This window comes from Grammomys surdaster, unplaced genomic scaffold, assembly GCF_004785775.1.
Source record: "Grammomys surdaster isolate TR1022 unplaced genomic scaffold, NIH_TR_1.0 262, whole genome shotgun sequence".
Classification (NCBI taxonomy): domain Eukaryota; kingdom Metazoa; phylum Chordata; class Mammalia; order Rodentia; family Muridae; genus Grammomys; species Grammomys surdaster.
In genome coordinates, this window is record NW_021604703.1 from 1217110 (window position 1) to 1235036 (window position 17927).

The following is a 17927-nucleotide window of genomic DNA, read 5'->3' on the forward strand; positions in this document are numbered from 1 at the left end:
GAGAGAGAGAGAGAGAGAGAGAGAGAGAGAGATATGCACAGGAAGTTCCAGAAGAGCCAGAAGTATACCCATGCCACTGCACTATGGCTAGAATTTAATATTGTTTTCCAAACTGTGTTCTCTTACCATATGCAAACAAAGCTCTTCCTATGAAAATGAGGAAGGGTGTGTGAGAGAACAGAGGGAAGGGGGAAGAAGTTAACGGAGACAGGAAGGACTGACTGAACAGCCAAACTGTGGTAGGCACTCTGCAACCTGTCTGCTCCTCAACGGGTAGTTTTGCCAAAAAGAAAGAAAAAAGGACAGAGGGAAGGAGGAAGAGAGGGAGGGAGAGAGGGAGGGAGGGAAGAGGGAAGGAGAAAAAAAGGGACACACCACTTTATAGGCTGAAGCTACAAATGACAGCAAGCACCCTCTTCATCAAAACAACCAAACTAAGGATCAGGCCCTGACAGTATGAATTCTCTCCATCTAGACAAGAACAAAAGGTGGATTGTTTCCCTCCAGTCACCTGACAAGACAGGAGAAATTCCCGAAGCTCTCCACCTGCTCTGGACACTGATACCCAGGCCTCGAGACTCCACCCTCCAGCCCCTTAACCACACACTCCTCTTGTCTTGTTCCCCGCTTCCCTTCCCATGCATCTTTCACCCAACAAAGGCCACAAGCCCCTGCAGGGTGGGGACAAAGTAACTTACCTCAGGGAAATGCCTTTTCTAAGCTGGAATCATTTTGTGTCACTTACGAGAGACTACATAAAACGCATTTGCTGAGCATATCAGAGCAGCCACAGGCTCTGAGGGCCAGGTAGCCTTCAGAGGTCCTAGGTCAGGACCCATATATTAAAGATGAAGAAGCTGAGGCCTGAAGAAGGTTGGGCCCATGGCTTACGGTTTGTCTAGCTAACCCCAACACCCTCTGCTCCTCACACTGCCCTGCATCATACCTGCCTGTCTCTGGTCCCCTTGCTGGGAGCTGTGGCCAAGAGAAACAAGGAAGTCAGTTACCTTCCCCAGTGGGAGTGGCTCCGGATCCAGGAGCTGGGGCTGCATTCTAGTCCGTACATCACCGTGTCCCCATAGTCCAAAAAGGGTTTGTTCAGTCTGGGGGGTGGGGATACAGGAAAAGCAGAATGCCTGGGTTAGACCATGACAGTAAAAAGACAGATGAAGCTACTAAGACATGGACCAATTCTCTACCTGTCACCCTAGAGGACTTCTGAATCCCATGAGGACCTAAGTGGAGTGCATGTATGTATGTATGTGTATGCACATGTATACATGTTGGTAGGTGTACAGGTTCACATACACGGAGGCCAGAGTGGATATCGGATGTCTTCCCAGATCATTGTCCACAGTTTTACTTTCCGAGATAGGATCTCTTACTGAACCATAGCTTGTCTACTGTGCTAGAATGGGTGTCGAGGAAGCCTCAGGGCTTCTTGCCTCTGCCTCTCCCATGCAGGGGTTGCAGGAGCTTACCTCTGCACCAGATTCTTTTGTTAATATAGTTACTGGTGATCTGAACTCAGATGCTGAAGCCTGCACATTAACCATTTTACCAAACGAGTCCTCTTCCAACCCTTGGTCACAAGTATTAAGTGAACAACACAGTCTTCATCAAAATCCACAAGCATAGAATGTGGTCTCTGCCCACTGGACAGCTGTAAACTTAACAGATAGCAACGAACTCCCCTACCCGAAAGGTCAAAAATGTCAGTAGTAAGGAGGGGAGGCAACACTTGTAATGGCAGTAGCCATCCCCAGCTGGGTGACAAGCCCAGACGAGTTGTCCAACCCACTTTTAGACTCTTGAAGGACCCACACTGACAACCTCCACCCCTCGTGAAGTGGCTTGGGACTCTCACCTACGACATAAGTGATGAGCACACTTCACCAGGATACCCATGCAGTGCACGGCCACGATGCCAATCACCAGCAGGCTGAGAGGACCCAACTGGGGACCGAGGTTGCAGACAAAAGGGGGAGAAGAAGGCAGAATTAGGAGAGAGCCTGAAGGAGACTGGATGTACAGATGATAAATGCTATTAAGGCACTTCTAGGAACCCAGCTCTGTCCAGCAGGAGAGAGAGAGAAGGGATCCAGGAGACTGCATCTGCATGTGACCTCAGCCCTGGTCTAGACAGTTAATCTTGTAGAGAACAGTGACCTAAGATAAGCTCCTTCTGGGGTTGTCTTGGATCCACAGGGCAGAAGTTCCTGGCAGGCTCCGGGATGAAGCAGGAGGGGAAGTAATCTTGAGGGCCATCAGCGAGGTCGGCACTTGGACAGTCACTGTCTCTGAAACCATGGCACTGGGCAAGCAGGTTACGTGGGTGAGTCAAAGGGGGGGGGGACAGGACTGTCAGCTAACGTCACTGACCCAGGTTCAGAGCCTACGAAGTGCCTGGCACACAGAAAGCCTGATGCACAGCTTTTGAAGAATGAACGTCTGAAACCCTTACCAGGAGGCCTGCATTCTTCACTGCCAGAGGCAGCCCCAGCAGTCCCGTGCCGATGTTGCCTTTTAGCAGGTGGATCAAGGTCTGGAACCATCTGAGTAAGAAGGCGAGCGGGAATCATTAACCACAATGCCAGCCATATCTTATCTGACCTCCCAGCAACCTTGTGCTGTTTTATTTCAAAGATGAGGGACCAACCTGTTCAAGGAGCACTTTATTTTATTTATTTATTTAGCGGGGGTTTGTTTTGTTTTTGTCTGTTTTCAGACAGACTCACTAGATAGCCCTCTAACAGTTAGTCATGTAAGACAAGAGACTCAACTTTCCTACTGGGCCAGGCACAGTGACATACACCTTTAATCCCAGCACTTGGGAGGCAGAGGCAGGAGGATCTCTGTGAGTTCAAGGTCTACAGGGTGAGCTCAAGGACAACCAAAACTAGAGACCCCACAACTCCTATCTCAAAACAACAACAAAAAGTTCCTATTGCACTTTGAGAAAACAGAAGCCAACTGCTACTGTGGACCCAGGCTAGAGAAGGCCTGCCTCTTCAGTGGGTCCTGGGGTTACCCCTGTACCTTAAGGGCAGATGTGCCTCTGACTTTGTATAGCCTGCCCCACTGTGCTGTGACATACATAAACCCTCTCTTGGGTCCTCACTCATTTATTTTTTTCACTCAACAAACACTATATGCAGCTATAAACAGTGGGTGTGGGTGAGTCACTGTGGATGCCGGCTTCTAAAGATCTGTCATATCTGCAGGAAAACAAAAGACTGAGGGGCTGGGGGACAGAGCCAGGAAGAGTTGGGGCAGGTGAGTGGAGGGCAGAGACCTGAGGCCAGCTGGTGACGTGGGAGAGGGGTAAACACCACAGGTGAGGAAAAGCCGCAGAGCCTGCTGAGTAATAAGGAGCACATGAAGAGGAATGCTGTGCCTTAGTGGCACGTGGGTTGTTGTGACAGCAAGGGTGAGACAGGAGTTCCCCCTTCTCTAGGGAAGGCAGACCCATCCCAGTTACACAGGAGTGTGCCAGCTGTGACCTGTCTTTGTATTTTGTTCCCCAGTGACAGAGTAGGAAAGAGCTTGACACTCAGCCTTCTATCACCCAGAACTTGGAACCCTCAAGATCCCTCAAGATTGTCACTTGCATGCAAATCTGCATTTGGCAGAAGTCAAAAGCCAACAACACTTTCGACCCACGAAGGCCCTTCCCTCAGGTCCACCAGGAAGGAGATCCGAACCACCTGCCATCCTGGTATCAACCTGCCATTCTGGCACCTACCATCAGGAAAAGGCCTTTGACTCCCAGGAGAGATGTGCTCCCTTGTTCTACTCTGAAGCCACACAGTCCAAAGGCATTATGAACAGCCAGTGGACAGGAGATAACGGGCCTGTTAAATCTCCATCTTGTCAAACAAATGTTTAACCCACTTAAGTGCAAAGGTAAATCTGTACCACACCCTCCCACTTCTCTGAAGCCTCCCCTGAATGCCTCTGTGCTGGGCTTCCTGGCCCTGACCGCTGCCACTCGGCATGACCACCCCTTCCAGTCTAGGACCTGTCAGCCCATCTGTACTGTGAAGTAACTGTGGAGTGCTCTCGGAGGTCAGAAGAGAGGGTCGGATTCCCTAGAACTGACTGGAGTTATAGACAGTTGAGTTGTCATGTGGATGCTGAGTATCAAACCTGGGCCCTCTGGAAGAGCAGCAACCATCTACATCTCCAGCCCCTCATTAAAAAAAAAAAATATTTGTCTGTGTGTGTGCACACGTGCGTGAGTGAGGGTACCCTCAAATACCAGAAAATGGTATGGGATCCCCTAAAGCTGGAGCTACAGGTCGCTGAGAACAGCTCACTGTGGGTGCTGAGACCAGAACTCAGGCCCTCTGCAAGGGCAGCAAATGCTGTTAAGCACTGAGCCAGCGTTCCAGCATCACGTCCCCCACGGCTGTTTAAAATATCTCCTAAACGTCTCATCTGACGGGAGACAGCTGGGTGTCTGTCTCAATCTCTATATGTCGTGTTGCTGGTGGAACTCTAGGAGAGACTGTGCTTCCTAGACGTGCAGCTGCAAAAGGAAGGGACATTTTAACGCCTCTTCAACTATGACAGTTCCTCTGACACTGCTCCAAAACGAGACGCATGGGTTCTTTTATCAGCTGCAGTGTGGAAGCTGAACCTCCCACGATCTGTTTCCTTAACCCACCGCTGCTGTGCTGTCTGCAGGGACCTTTCTATCATGCACAATTTCCTAACTCGTGGAGGTTCCTGGCTCCTGAGGCACGAGCTCACCTAGTTCCTTATATAAGCTCAAAACTTGGCGTTGGAAGGTTCCCCTTGACCTCATGGGAAACGAGCACACGACGCTGGCTGGACACCAGGGTGACTCGCTCGCTCTGCTTGTTTGTTTTCTTCTAATTTTGCTTGAAAGCTCATGTGAGAGCCACGAAAACGCTGCTGGTGTTTTCCTTGAATTAATGGGTTCATTTCATTTTCAAAGGAAATGCTAAATACTTGGGTCTGAAAAACCAAGTTAGCTGGTTGTTCTCTCTAGTGAAATAAACCATTTCTATGGGGAAGAAAGAAAAAGAACAAAACCCCAGTTAGTTCAGTTGACAATTAGTATCTGGTATTTTCTATTTAGACTACTAAGAGCCCCATTGCTAAAGGTTGCAACTTAATAAGAATTAATGATCTCTCTCTTATCAAGGACTGTTTTGGTCACTGGAGACAGGGTCTCATGCATCCCGGGCTGTTCTTGAACTCCCTATATAGTCCAGGATGATCTTGAGACTTCTGATCCTCCCGTGTGCCACCTCACTGAGTTTATGTGTTTCTGGGAACAAGACCAGGGCATAGTACATGCTAGGCAAGCACTCTGCCACCTGGGCTACAGCCCCAGCCCTTGTCAAAGCCACTCAAAAGACTCTGGCCTTTTCCTTCTACTTGCATGCTTCTAGGACAATGTGTGGGGGTGGGGTGGGGAGGGAGAAGTATAGTGTGAGGGGAGGAAGCTGCAGACATACACTGCCCTGCATCCTCCTGCACACATTAAGAGAGTGAAAGACAAATGGCATCTTGGCACTTTGAGGAAGGGACCTAGTCTTGAAACCCCAGAAGCTCTGCAGATTGTATTTGGCTGTCCCAAGGCAACAACACCAGCAGTTGCTGATATCCCGGCCTGCTGACCTTTGGATGCTCTACTGAGATGGGATAGAGAGCTGTTCCTAACTATTCAACAGGACAATAAGAAAATGTGCCCTACGGTATAAACTGTCCTACTGTGTGTAAACCAGCCTCCAGTGTTAACAGAGGATGCTGTCAATGCTCTCAATGGCTCTACGGTACCAACTGTTAGCTGAAAAATCACTATTACTCTGTTACAGAAAAGTCTAAAGTTCCTATCTGCACTCACTATTTTGGGCTTTTAACTGAGCCTGTAACTTGTAGAAGAGTCGGGTGTGGTTAGGTAGCTCTTCCAAGGTACTTTGCTCCTTAATAAAGTAGATAACAGGAAGGATAAAGGCTTCAAGTCACGTCCCCCACACTACCTGAGAGAGATTAACAAGGGTCCCCAATCAGCCTTGGTCCACCTGGCATGTTTCCTGAATAAATGCCTGTGTGGATCCTGTCCTCAGGCTGGAGTGACCGATACTCTAAGACCCAAATGAATACTTTGCCCTGTATCTTGGGAAATGTCCTAATACAAGCCCAAAGAAAGAACTGTCTGCTTGGCTTGATTTCCAGAAAACAGGGAAGTGATAAAGGCAACCTTGAGGACAGTCCAGGCACATATCCTTTGATGGCTCACCTAGAACAGCCATTCTGGTCTTGACTAACTACCTGGACTTGACTTTCAGAGAAGTCTCTACAAAAGTGAAAATTTAGACTGTGCACAGAAAGCTCTGTACAAACAAACTGAAGATTAGAAGAAGTATTTCGCAAGCCCTCAAGAGACCTCTTTCTCCACACCGATGGGACAGATGGAGTCAGAGGGAAGACAGGAAGGGTGTCCTGGCTGTCACCAGCTGTATCATACATAAGTGATCTTTTTCCTCCAGCTAAATTTGCAAGTAAGTCAGGAATCTCTAACAGTGGGCTGTATGGGGCATAAGCTAAAAAGCCAGAATCTCTATGCTAATGGTGGCAAGGAGCTAGTCATGAGCCTCCATTTTCTATGCTCACCTCAGTTCACAGGGGGAAATAGCCCTCCCAGGAGAAAGTGCAGGCAGAGGGTACATCCCCACAAGTCCCCTTGAGCTTCCACAGTCCCCTTGAGCAGTCACGGAGACTGGAGGCATGAGGCATTACAGTAAGACACAGAGCCACCCTCAGTAAGTCACACCCAGCCACCAGGGACATTAGAAGGGTGACATCTGAGATTGGGGATAAATGATAGGACTACTAAGGACAGGGACCTGGGACCTTGACAAAGGCCAGGGGCATGCTGGGGAAACTCAGAACAGAACCCCTCCCTCTGAAGTTTCCAGCTCACGGAATGAACCTCACACAGCCAAACCAGTTTCCCAGTGGGCTTCTCAACTTGTCCTTACATCAGGAGAAATTGCAAACCAGAGGGTCAAACGTGGTGCAGATAAGATTGGGGTTTCAGCTGACAGGTACAAGATGGCAGCACCCTTAAGGAAAGTGGATCTCTCTTCTACCAACCCTGGAGGGCTCTAAAATATAGCTTGCCACTCCCTCCCACCATTTCTTCAGCCAGGTGCCGGGAGAGGAGTCCCAGGAGGCTCTGCCAAGAAGGCATTAATGGGGCCAGGAGGCACCCAATACTGGGTTCTAGCCCAAGACATTATCCCTCATGAAGCTTTTAAGTCCAAGCTCTTCCTGGCCACCAACTTTCTGGAACTAACAAGAAATAAGCAATGACTAGGGAGGGGCAGAGTCCCTTGCTGGTTCTGCCTATAGATAGCCTACTTTCCTCTGTCAAGCAGAGAGTGTGTAAAATGGGAAGGTGGAGGCACCAATTGCTCCAAGGGACACTTGGGGACAGGAAAGACCACTCCATGGCAGAAGGTCGCAAGTACTCACGTCATGCTACTGTTCTCTCCCAAGCGCTGGTAGGAGCCGGGGGAGAAGCTCCCGAGGCCTTCGGATGGGCTTTCCTCGGGGCTCACATCAGTGGAACTGTAGTCATGATAGTCTTCGTTCCGGAGCCTCTGTGTAGACATGGTAGCTGGGGGGACAGAGGCAGTGCTAAGGTCTCCAGTAGATGAGGCCTTCAGCTCCAAGTGTGGAGTAGGCTCAGAAGCAGAGGCAGACATTGTCACAGCTGCTCCCAGTGATGGATGGACTATGGAGTGAGTCTGACTAGAGTGCCCAGTACCAGTCAAGAAGGATGCAAGAGGCACAAAGTCCACAGGCAGGCTGGGCCTGTTCGCCCTCTGCCTCCCCACCTTCCCACAGGGTGCCCTGCTCATAAATTTCTAAATTCATCCCAGGGCACCTGGGCAACACACATGTGAAGTAATGCTGGGCAGGGCAGGGTAATGCAAGTATACACTTTCAGGAACCTAGTCTTCTGGTTGAGTTCACCCCCACCCTCATCTGAGCTTATCTATTGGACATCAAACAGTAGTTAAATCACACACCTATCAGTGAGCTACCGGGAGACATGAACCCAGATGATACTTCATATACCTTTTTTATCCTTTGCCTTCAGCAGAGGACACAGTTATACTCATGGAATCCCCTCTGAGTTACCCAATTCTGCTTCAACTTCACAAGTTCCCAAACCAAACCAAAACACCTTCTTTCCCATAATGAGCTCAGCCCAACCTACAATCACCTGAAAAGAGAATCTCAAAGAAGGATTGTCTAGATCAAGTTTGCCTGTGGGCATGATAACTCTCTTAAGAGAATTATCTTAAGACAACTGATGTGGGAAGACACTGCCCACTATGGGCAACACCATTCCCTAGGAAAAAAAATCAAGCTGAGCACAATCAATCAAGTGAGTATGTTCATATTCATTTCTTTCTGCTCTCAGCTGTGGATGTAATTAACTGTTTCAAGTTTCTGCCACCTTGACTTCCCTGCAACAAATGGATTATAACCTGAAATTGTTAGCTGAGCTAAAGCCTTTCTCCTCTAAGCTTGTTTGCATCAGGGCCTTTCCTTCATCACAACAAAAGGGATGAAACTAGGACAGAGTTATCAGGAAAGCTCACCTTCTCCCCCTGGGCTCATTTCTTGACACCAACCTCACTATTGGAAAATGGTGGCTGATCACAGCTCAGAAGAGAACATGAGATATCCTAGATTTGTCTCAGTAGCTCCTCTCCATGATGCTCTATTGGGGCTCAGAAAATGATATCCCAATGTACAGTATAGACTACAAAGTACAGCTTTGGCATGTCAAGCACTTTGTACTAAAGGAGACCTGAAGACCACAGAAACTGCCCCAACAGCAAAGTCTGTTGACTCTCTCCTGTCCCATTGCCCCCCCCCCCCAACTTTGTCCCTGAAGTGAGTCTCAGAAACTAGATTTCTTCCTAATCTGCCACAAAAACCCAAAATGGCCATTCTGCCCCTTCTGCCTTCTTAGTCCTGAGCTGGAAGAAAGGACAGTTCCACACGGGCAGAAAGGATCTGAGAGGCTGGACTGGCAGAGTATAGCTCAGTCAACTTCCATTACCGCACACTCTGTGGCCAGCCTTCCCATACAGCTGCCCCACTTCAGCAAGTTACAGAAATGGAAATATGAGCTCACAGATGGACTGTTCCCCTCGGTCCTTCCATATGCTTCTCTGAAGGCTCTCCATGTCACATAAAATGTTGACTAAATAAACACTTGCACCCTTATTAATCCATCTTATCACAGGAGTGTTGGCTGTGACCTTCATGATGGAGGGGACCAACGGTGACACCCTTCTCAGCCCTATGCTTTCTCTTAAATTTTATAGATTTGCTCATGTTTAAAAGATGGTAAAAGAACTAACCCTCCCTGATGTGAACTGCTGAGGGATGGTGAGGGTGTGCTCTCTCCTCATGGCGTTGGGGAAGAGGAGAGGGCGGGGCTTCTCTCAGTTGAAAGTTGTGGAAGCCCCCAGAATCCTGGCCTATTGTTAAGGAGCTTCACAGGTCTTCTCAAGCTCCTCATTGCATAGATGAAGGACCTCCCCAAAAAGATGGAGGACCTGTCCTGCTAAACAGTAAGTAGCAAGTGTCTCTCCTTCCTGACAGCCTGTTGGTCTGGAAATGTCTACTGATGACAGTGCCAGGTGCTGTGGCAACTAAAGGGAAAAGAGTCACCTTCCTATCCTTCAAGAATCTGCAGTCAAATAAGGGTGGGAAAGTACAGTAGCAATAAAAGTGATCAATAAAGCCCGTCCTCCGTCAGGCTCTCCCCAGCATGCAGACACCAGCCTGACTCTGAGACGCAGCCTCCCAAGGGAAATGCATAGTGCAAAGTCACTACAGGGCCTGTCTTAGTTCATTTTCTGTTGCTGTAACAAACTATCAGAAACTAAGGAATTTATTAAGGAATGAGCTCACAGCTGAGGGTTCAAGTATCTGCTCCCCTCAAGGGTCTCACTCTTCTTTAGGCATGGCAGAACAGAAAAACAGTAAGCAAGTGAGGAAGAGTGGTCACAAGAATGGAAGAGGAGGGCGGGTGGTGGTGGCGCACGCCTTTAATCTCAGCACTTGGGAGGCAGAGGGAGGTGGATTTCTGAGTTCGAGGCCAGACTGGTCTACAGAGTGAGTTCCAGGACAGCCAGGGCTATACAGAGAAACCCTGTCTCGAAAAACAAAAAACAACAAAAAAACAAAACAAAACAAAACCCCAAAAACAAAAAAGAATGGAAAAGGAGAGGTCACAAGATGAGAAGAGACCAAGGGGAGGAGACACACTCACTTCCTAATGGTTTGTTCCCACAGTTACTAACACACTTGCTGGGCAACTATATTAACCCCTCCATGAAAGTGGAGTCTCTTGAGACTCTTAAAAATCACTGCCTTAGGGGCTGAGCCTCAACATGACTTTTGGTGTAGATAAAGCACATTCAATGCACACAGTACCAGCAACCCCAGGGAGTAGCCTCCCTACCTCACAGCCGCCAGTGAGAGTCTCAGGGTTCCACTAACTCACATGATGCAGAGATTCAAGCACACCTGGAGAGAATAGACTCACTAGTGGACCAGGAAAAGAAAACCTGCCAAGCACACTGATGTAGAGAGCTGAAAACCTGTCATTAAAACCACAGCTTATACATCGATGTGCATGACAAGGGGCCTGGGTGTGAAGTTGGCCTCTGTCACCAGCTTGATTGGTAACCCTGACCGGTTTTCTCTCCTATGATCTTAGCTTGCAAATGTAAAAAGCAGAGTGGGAAGTGCAGACTGGGGCTCCTGTAGCTCTGATGTTCCAATCAAAGGACATAATTACTTATGTGAACATCAGGTTATTTCTAGTCTCTTCAACACACAGGATGTATCTAAGTAGAACCTTGTATGTGGACTGTAATGTTACCGAAGGCAGGTGATGGAGAATCCTCCAACTTCTTCCCACCCACCACAAAACCACTATGACTAGGAATGCTGGCACACACTTATAATCCTAGCAGTCAGGACACTGAGGCAATAGGATTACAAATTCAAGGCCAGTCTTGGCAATATATTGAGACCCTGTCTCCAAAACCTAGTTAACCCAGATGTGGTGGTGCACATCTTTCATCCCAGCACTATGGAGGCAAAGACAAGTAGATCTCTCCCTTAGGCCAGACCACAGACTCTGTCTTTAAGGGCTGCCACAATAGATTAGACTTGTTATGTGGGACCTTAAAGATCTGTCAAGCTGAGATTGAGAGGTGGGAAGAAGAGAAATAATTGCTTGTTACAGGAAGAACCTACTAGCACAGTTGTCCAGACAGACAAGACCAGCTTGGGAGAAGACATGTTTCCCAGGGCTGGGAATGGAGCTCAGCTGGTAGACGGCTTGCCTAGCATACACAAGGCACTGCCTCCATCTCCAGTACCTCAGAAACCAGGTATGGGGGTGCTGGTCTGTAACTCAGGAGATGAGAAGAAGGCGGCTCATAAGTTCAAGGTCATCCAAGGCCTGGGCTACAGCAGACTCTGTTTCAGAGACAGACAATGAAAAGGAGGAGAATGAGGAGGGGACAGAGAGGTTCCATCTCTGGCGAGGCTACGCAGCAGCCCCATTCTCAATTGGTACTTTGGGGAGGGTGGACACAGCCACCCCATTCTACACAGGACTTCTTCTTCCTGCTCCCCTGCTGTGCCAGCCTCCCACTAGGCTCCCTTGAGGAAGTTAAGCATCCACACGATTCCAACTACTGCCAACTCCTTCCCCCTCAGGAGATTTAATGGGACCTGTTCATGTTGAAATGAGGGTTGTGTAACTCGAGAAAGTTGAAGCAAGCTTGTCTTTCAGGTTCTCGAGTATAGCAATGGTTTATAGACTGCGTGTGGTCCATCAACACAAGGCAAAATCTCCACTCAACAGTGCTCACGGGGAGACTGAGGCAGGATGGGCTGCAGAGAGACAATACAAACTCAGTGATGGAAACTGAACACTGTACCCACCAGAATAAAAATGATATGCCTCATGAATTTGTAATTTTGTATTATCTAAGTGTTTCAGTCATACTACCTTAAAAGCATTCAGTTAAATATTAAGACCAACAAAATTATGTCTTGAGCTTTTGGTTGAGATCCAGTGTAAAAAACGCAAAGAAACAAAGATTTTTTTTTTGCTAGATTTTAATGCTATCACATTGAACTTAGAAATGAGACAGAGTGTGCATTCTTGCCTGTTGGCTTGACTCAGCTACTACTAGGAATCCTTATTTTTTATTGTTTTTTGAAGTAAGGCTCTCTGCAACACAGATTGGCCTCAAACTCCACCATCCTAAGTCAAGGGCTTGGTTACAGGTATGCACCCCAACACTCTGCAGTTTTAGTTTTACTGAGCTTCCTAAGTGACCTTGAACACAGTAATTTACATAAAGTGCTTCAAAGTATATAATCTTATTTGATGCCCACACATCAAGCCTCACCTCCCACAACAGTCAGGCACCGGTGCTAATTATATTAAACAGTTTTTAAGATTTATTATACTTATGTGTATGTGTATGCATTTTGTGTCAGAAAGGGCAGAGCCCCTGAAGCTGGCTTACAAGCAGCTGTGTCCTTCCCATGTGAGTTCTGGGAACCCTGGCCCAGCCTGGAGGTACAGGCCTGCAATCCCAGCTACTTGGGAAGCCAAGGCCAGAAGATCTCAAGGGTTCAAGGGCAAATTCGATTAACCTCAGAGCTGTCTCTCCAGCCCACCGTGGGGATTATTTGCAAACTGAAAGTACAGTCCATTATTTTTCCGTCATGAGCTGGACTTTGGAGCCCAGAGCAAACAGCAAACTCTAAAGACACTAATAGATGACACAGACTGGGTTGCCTAATGTGGTCTACAAGGAGGGAAGTGAAAACGGCTTATATCTACAAGAACAGTTAGAAAGAGCACCAGGCAGCAAGCACTCCACCAAAGCCACCAGAGTATATTCTGCAATCCAGCCTCATGCCCAAGGAGTCCCATGCTGGGGCAGCCACAGGAAAGCTGCTGTCAGCATTGCACAGTGGCTAAGGAACAGGCAAGCATGCTCAGTTTTTACATACACTAAGTGCTAGGGCCAGGCACGACTTCAGAAGAGCCTAGTCCAGCATCTCAGCCAGGGACAAACCAAGGCACATACAGAGATGGCTCCCCCAAGGCCACAGATGCAGAAAGAACTCCCGAGATTCCAAGCCAGCAGCAAATCAGAGTCCCAGACCAATATCCTTCTACCACCAGATGGTATACCACCCTAAAATACCTAGCCCTAAACTAGATCCAGAGCTAGGTCAGCTGGAGGTATTCTGCATGACTGGCATCAGGAAGGCAACCCCAGCTAAGTCACTCTGCTTTTGTCTGGACTCCTTCATCTTAGAGATATCTCCAGTACATCAAGCTATAATACTGTTAGGAAAATAAGATAAAGGTCAGGTGTGTTGCCTGGCACACAGTGGACCCTCAGTGATGGTAGTGATTGTTACCATGGAGACAGCCTGGACCAGAGAAAGAGTCTCTACAGAAACTTTACCGTGTTTTTTTCCAGTTAACATTGTACAAGATTGTCCAGATTTTTCTCAACTTGACACTTCAAGCCAGGGTCACAGTATTATTAGTAAGGGGATTTTAGAGGAACGAAACTGATTCAAATATATACATATATATTTACTTCCTCCTTCTTCCATGTCCTTTATACAGACTGCCACCAGAAGGTGTGGCCCAGATTAAAGGTGGGTCTTCTCACCTCAAAAAATCTGGATTAAAAGTGGGTCTTCCCACTTCAATTGATCTAAGACAAAAAAAAATCCCTCAGAGATATATCCAGACACTTGGGTTTTGATTAACTTCAGATGTAGCCAAGCTGACAATCAAGAACAACCATCACAGTCACCTGGGAAAAGGGACGCTCAATTGAGAAATTGCCTACCACATCAGACTGCCCAACAGGTAAGTCTGTAGGGCATTTTCCTGATTGGGTGCTGTCACCCATGAGTAAGTGGTTTTGGTTGATGTCAGAAAGCAGGCCAAGCAATCCATAGAAGTAAGCCAGTGTTTCTCTGCAGCCTCTGCTTCAGTTCCTACCTTGAGTTCCTGCCCTGAGTCCTTCATGATGGGCTATAAGATGTAAGAAACCCTCCCCTCCCCCAGTTGCTTTTGGCTGTCATGTTTGTCACAGCAATAGAAAGCTGACTAGGATGAGGACTGCGATGAGTCCTTAACTTGGAAACGTTGAGTCAAGTGTTAAAGCCCTGCAACACCCCACACAGACAGACTGTTGAATTCAGGAAGAAAAGCACAGAAGAGCCCTCCTAACCATCTCCCCCTCCAAGAATGTGCAGGACACACACACACACACACACACACACAAGACACACAAAAGCAGCTCATTGAGTCTTGACTGAGTGTCCAGGTTTCTAAGAACAGTGTGTTGGGAGGAGTCCGAGATTCAGCATCTTGTGGTTTTTATGCTATGTACCTTACATGCCAACCTGTGAAGCAGAGGTCCACTTCTTGCATCTGGCCAGGATCCAAAGGAGAGAGGCATTAGATCCCCAAGGCTTGGGGTTCAGGTCAACAAACTAAATGTGACTCTCCTCCACAGGAAAAAGAAAAGTCACTTCAGGAACAGGGTTCTAGAAAGGGTTAGCAGCAGCTGCCTGGCCAGTGGAAACAGAAACAAAGCCATTCACCAGTCCAGCACAAGGCCTTGCTTCCAGTCAGAGGGAAGAAGCAACAAGAAGCTGAAAAGCTGAAGAGTTGAAATCCTCAAGAGGTGGGGTGAAACAGGGTGCTGGTGAGGTAGCTGTCAGTGAAACCTTGCAAACATAAGGACCTGAGTTCAATTCCCAGAATGCAAGTGAAAAAGCCAGGATAACGATGTCCTCATAATCCTGGGGCTGGTGAGGTGGAGAAGGGGAATCCATGGGGCTCATAGCCACCTCAGCCGAACCAATCAGCAGGCTGAAGGGCAAGGCAACTGTCTCAGCAAAGGTAGACAGTGTCTGCGGCTGTGCTCTGACTTACGGAGGGGGATAGGAGGACAGGGAGAGGGAGATGGGGGAGGAGAGGGAAGAGAGGAGGGAGAGACAGAGGGAGGGGAGAAAGGGAGAGATGGAAGGGGGGAGACAAAGATGACAGAGATAAAGAACAAAAACACAGCTGACCATATTTAGGTCAGCTCTCTATCCAGCACAGCAATTTCACCTGCAACGTTCCCCAAGGTAATCAATTAAATGCCCAATGTCAACTCCCTGTGGTGACGAGGAGCTCCATGCTGTGTCCGAGGCAAAAGAGAACTGATTCCTTGAAAGTTTTCGTGCTCAAAAACCACTTCCTTCCCGCACTGATCTTAACTGATCTTAACTGTAGTCTCGTGAATAACTAAATACACAAATCCCCCTCTCCTTTATAGACTCCAGGCTAGACAAAGACAGCTAAACAGGCATGAGGGTAAACAGGCGTGAGGCTGAACAGGCAACCACAGGGTTTAAGGAGAAAATGGAGACATAAAAACAAAGAAGTTGCAGCAGCACAGACCCCAGCAGAGCAGACACAGGCTTAGGTCAAGACCAAGTGCTGAGAACCGAGCCTCTTACTTTTAACCTCAGGAACAGTTTTAAAGAAGCCTGGCTGTAGATGTAGTCTAATTAAAGAGTGTTAGGACCCCCTGGGTTCCATCCAAACAAAAACTAAATGTACCTGTTAGTTACTATAAATTAGGATGCGAACTAGAATAAAAGATATCTCGGTCATGAGAAAGACAATTAAAATTATTTTTAAGTTGCCAATGTCTAGTTTAGCCATAATACTCTTGTTGTAGGCTAGTGCCTACAGAATACAAGGAGGGGGAAATCTCTCCGAATAAAATCAAACAAACAATAAGTTTCAGAACAAAAGGACCCCAGGGGATCCAATCAACCCTACCACCATACACTGAAAACTGTAAACCCAGGTGAGGGAGAATTCAGAGTCACCTAAGGCCGTCAAGCAAGAGGCAAAAGCTAAAACACGCTCTGCAGATTCCCCAATGTTAGTTCTTTTCAGGACACTATGTTGCTATCCTGTTTCAACAAGCCCCCGCCCCACCCCATTCCATCCATATTAAGCAGTCACTACCTAAATCTGTCAAGTTTCAGAAAACAAAACAAAGCAAGCCGTCTTCAAGTTAACCTCAGGGCTAATCATGACCTGGACCCCTCCTGGCCCCTTCAGTCTATCCTAGGCCGTATTTCATATTTCCGTGTGACTTCCACAAAACTGCAGAACGGTTAGAAACAAAGCCTACTGAGTGATGAGTTTGAAAAAAAGGAGAGAGAGAGAGAGAGAGAGAGAGAGAGAGAGAGAGAGAGAGAGAGAGAGAGAGAGAGAGACAGAAGAAAAGAAAAGAGAAGAGAAGAGAAGAGAAGAGAAGAGAAGAGAAGAGAAGAGAAGAGAAGAGAAGAGAAGAGAAGAGAAGAGAAGAGAAGGAAAAAAGAAAAAGCCATCAGTGAACAGAACCACACCCTGAGCTCAAGCCTGGCGGGGAGAAGAGCCCAGACACAGCGGAGCTAAACAAGGACGCGCGACCCACGGCGGAAGGGACAAGTGGCTTTTCGCAGGGCGAGTTTCCCCGCAGATGGCAACGTGGCAGAAAGCAAACAGCTGCAGGAGCTGACACCTTGCTGCGGGGATACTTCGGAAGCCCACACACAGCCCTGGACCTCAGTTTCCCCTACCATCGGAGGACAGGAGTTGCGGTGTGGTACCCTGTGACCCAAGGCAAGGGCATGGCTCGTCCAGCCGCATCTGCAAACGAAGGGTTGGTCTGAGCTGCCCATCGGTGACTGCAGTCTCCACCTGGGAACCATGACTGAACACCTGTCAAAGGTGCTTAGGAGACCTCACCCCACGGGTGACCTGTTCTTGAGCAGTAGCACCCGTTTGGCGGGAGGCGCTACAGCAGGAGGTGAGTCCGGACTGACTGCAGCGCAGGGCATGCACTACTCACCGGTGGGCCCTGCCCGGCCCGGGCTCCGGCTCCGGCTCCCGCTCCTGCTCAGCCCACCTCGCGCAGCCTCAGCGCCGACCCCTAGCCATGGTTTTTCAGCCGCCTGGATAGCTGCTTCCGGAGCCCGTCACGTGATGCTGGCGCCCCAGCCCAGGTCACGTGCCGCTCGACTCCGTGCTCCTCCTCCCAGACCCTTGTTCTGCAGCGCCACCTGGCGGCCTTCAGCCGCTGCTCCAGAAAGGGCAGTGCTTCTGAGACCACCACAGCTGAGGCAGGCGACCAGGATTTTGAGGCCGTCTCCAGAAAAGTCAGCATGCAAAATATCCCTAATTTTTACCCTTACTAAACTTTATTTTTGCAGCATATATTAACGTGCATGTACTGATTTATAATTAAAAATATGCATTTTTTTTTTTTAAATCATGCAGCCAGACCTGATGGTACAAGTTTCCAATCCCAGTGCTGGGAAGAAAAATAGTTCAAGGCCTGTTTGAGCTTCAGAGTGAGTTCAAGGATAGCTTGTGTGACTTAAAGATATCTTGTTTCAAAAAAAAAATTAAAGGGGGCTGCTGGGAAAATGGTTTACTGGGTAGAATGAAGACCTGAGTTAAGATTCCCAGTACATAAAAAAGCCAGGCATGGCAGTGTGTGCCAGTAACATTAGAGCTTGGGGCCAGAGGCAAAAGGATCTCTGCACCTCTTCAGTTTCAGTAGACTGACTGATCTAGTCAGAACAGTGCAGTGGGCTCAGGTTCAGTGGGAGACCCTGTGAAAAAATATGATAGGGGAGCTACTCAAGGAGACAAACAATGTCACCATCTGACTCTCCGATGCCCCACTCCACACACACACATATAATCCATACACCACACACACATACACAAACACACA

At 48.1% G+C, this 17927-nt stretch overlaps 1 protein-coding gene across 1 annotated transcript in view; it reads right to left on the reverse strand.

The window, feature by feature from the left end:
- Slc36a1 (solute carrier family 36 member 1) overlaps positions 1-17151 on the reverse strand; it is a 32002-nt gene extending 14851 nt beyond the window's left edge. Inside the window, exons 1-5 of the mRNA XM_028775954.1 lie at positions 17037-17151; positions 7513-7657; positions 2465-2555; positions 1868-1956; positions 1008-1103 (exon numbers count right to left, since the gene is read on the reverse strand). Coding sequence (XP_028631787.1) covers positions 1008-1103; positions 1868-1956; positions 2465-2555; positions 7513-7652 — 416 coding nt within the window. The 5' untranslated portion in view covers positions 7653-7657; positions 17037-17151. The remainder of the gene's footprint in view (positions 1-1007; positions 1104-1867; positions 1957-2464; positions 2556-7512; positions 7658-17036) is intronic.
- Positions 17152-17927: the final 776 nt, after the last annotated feature.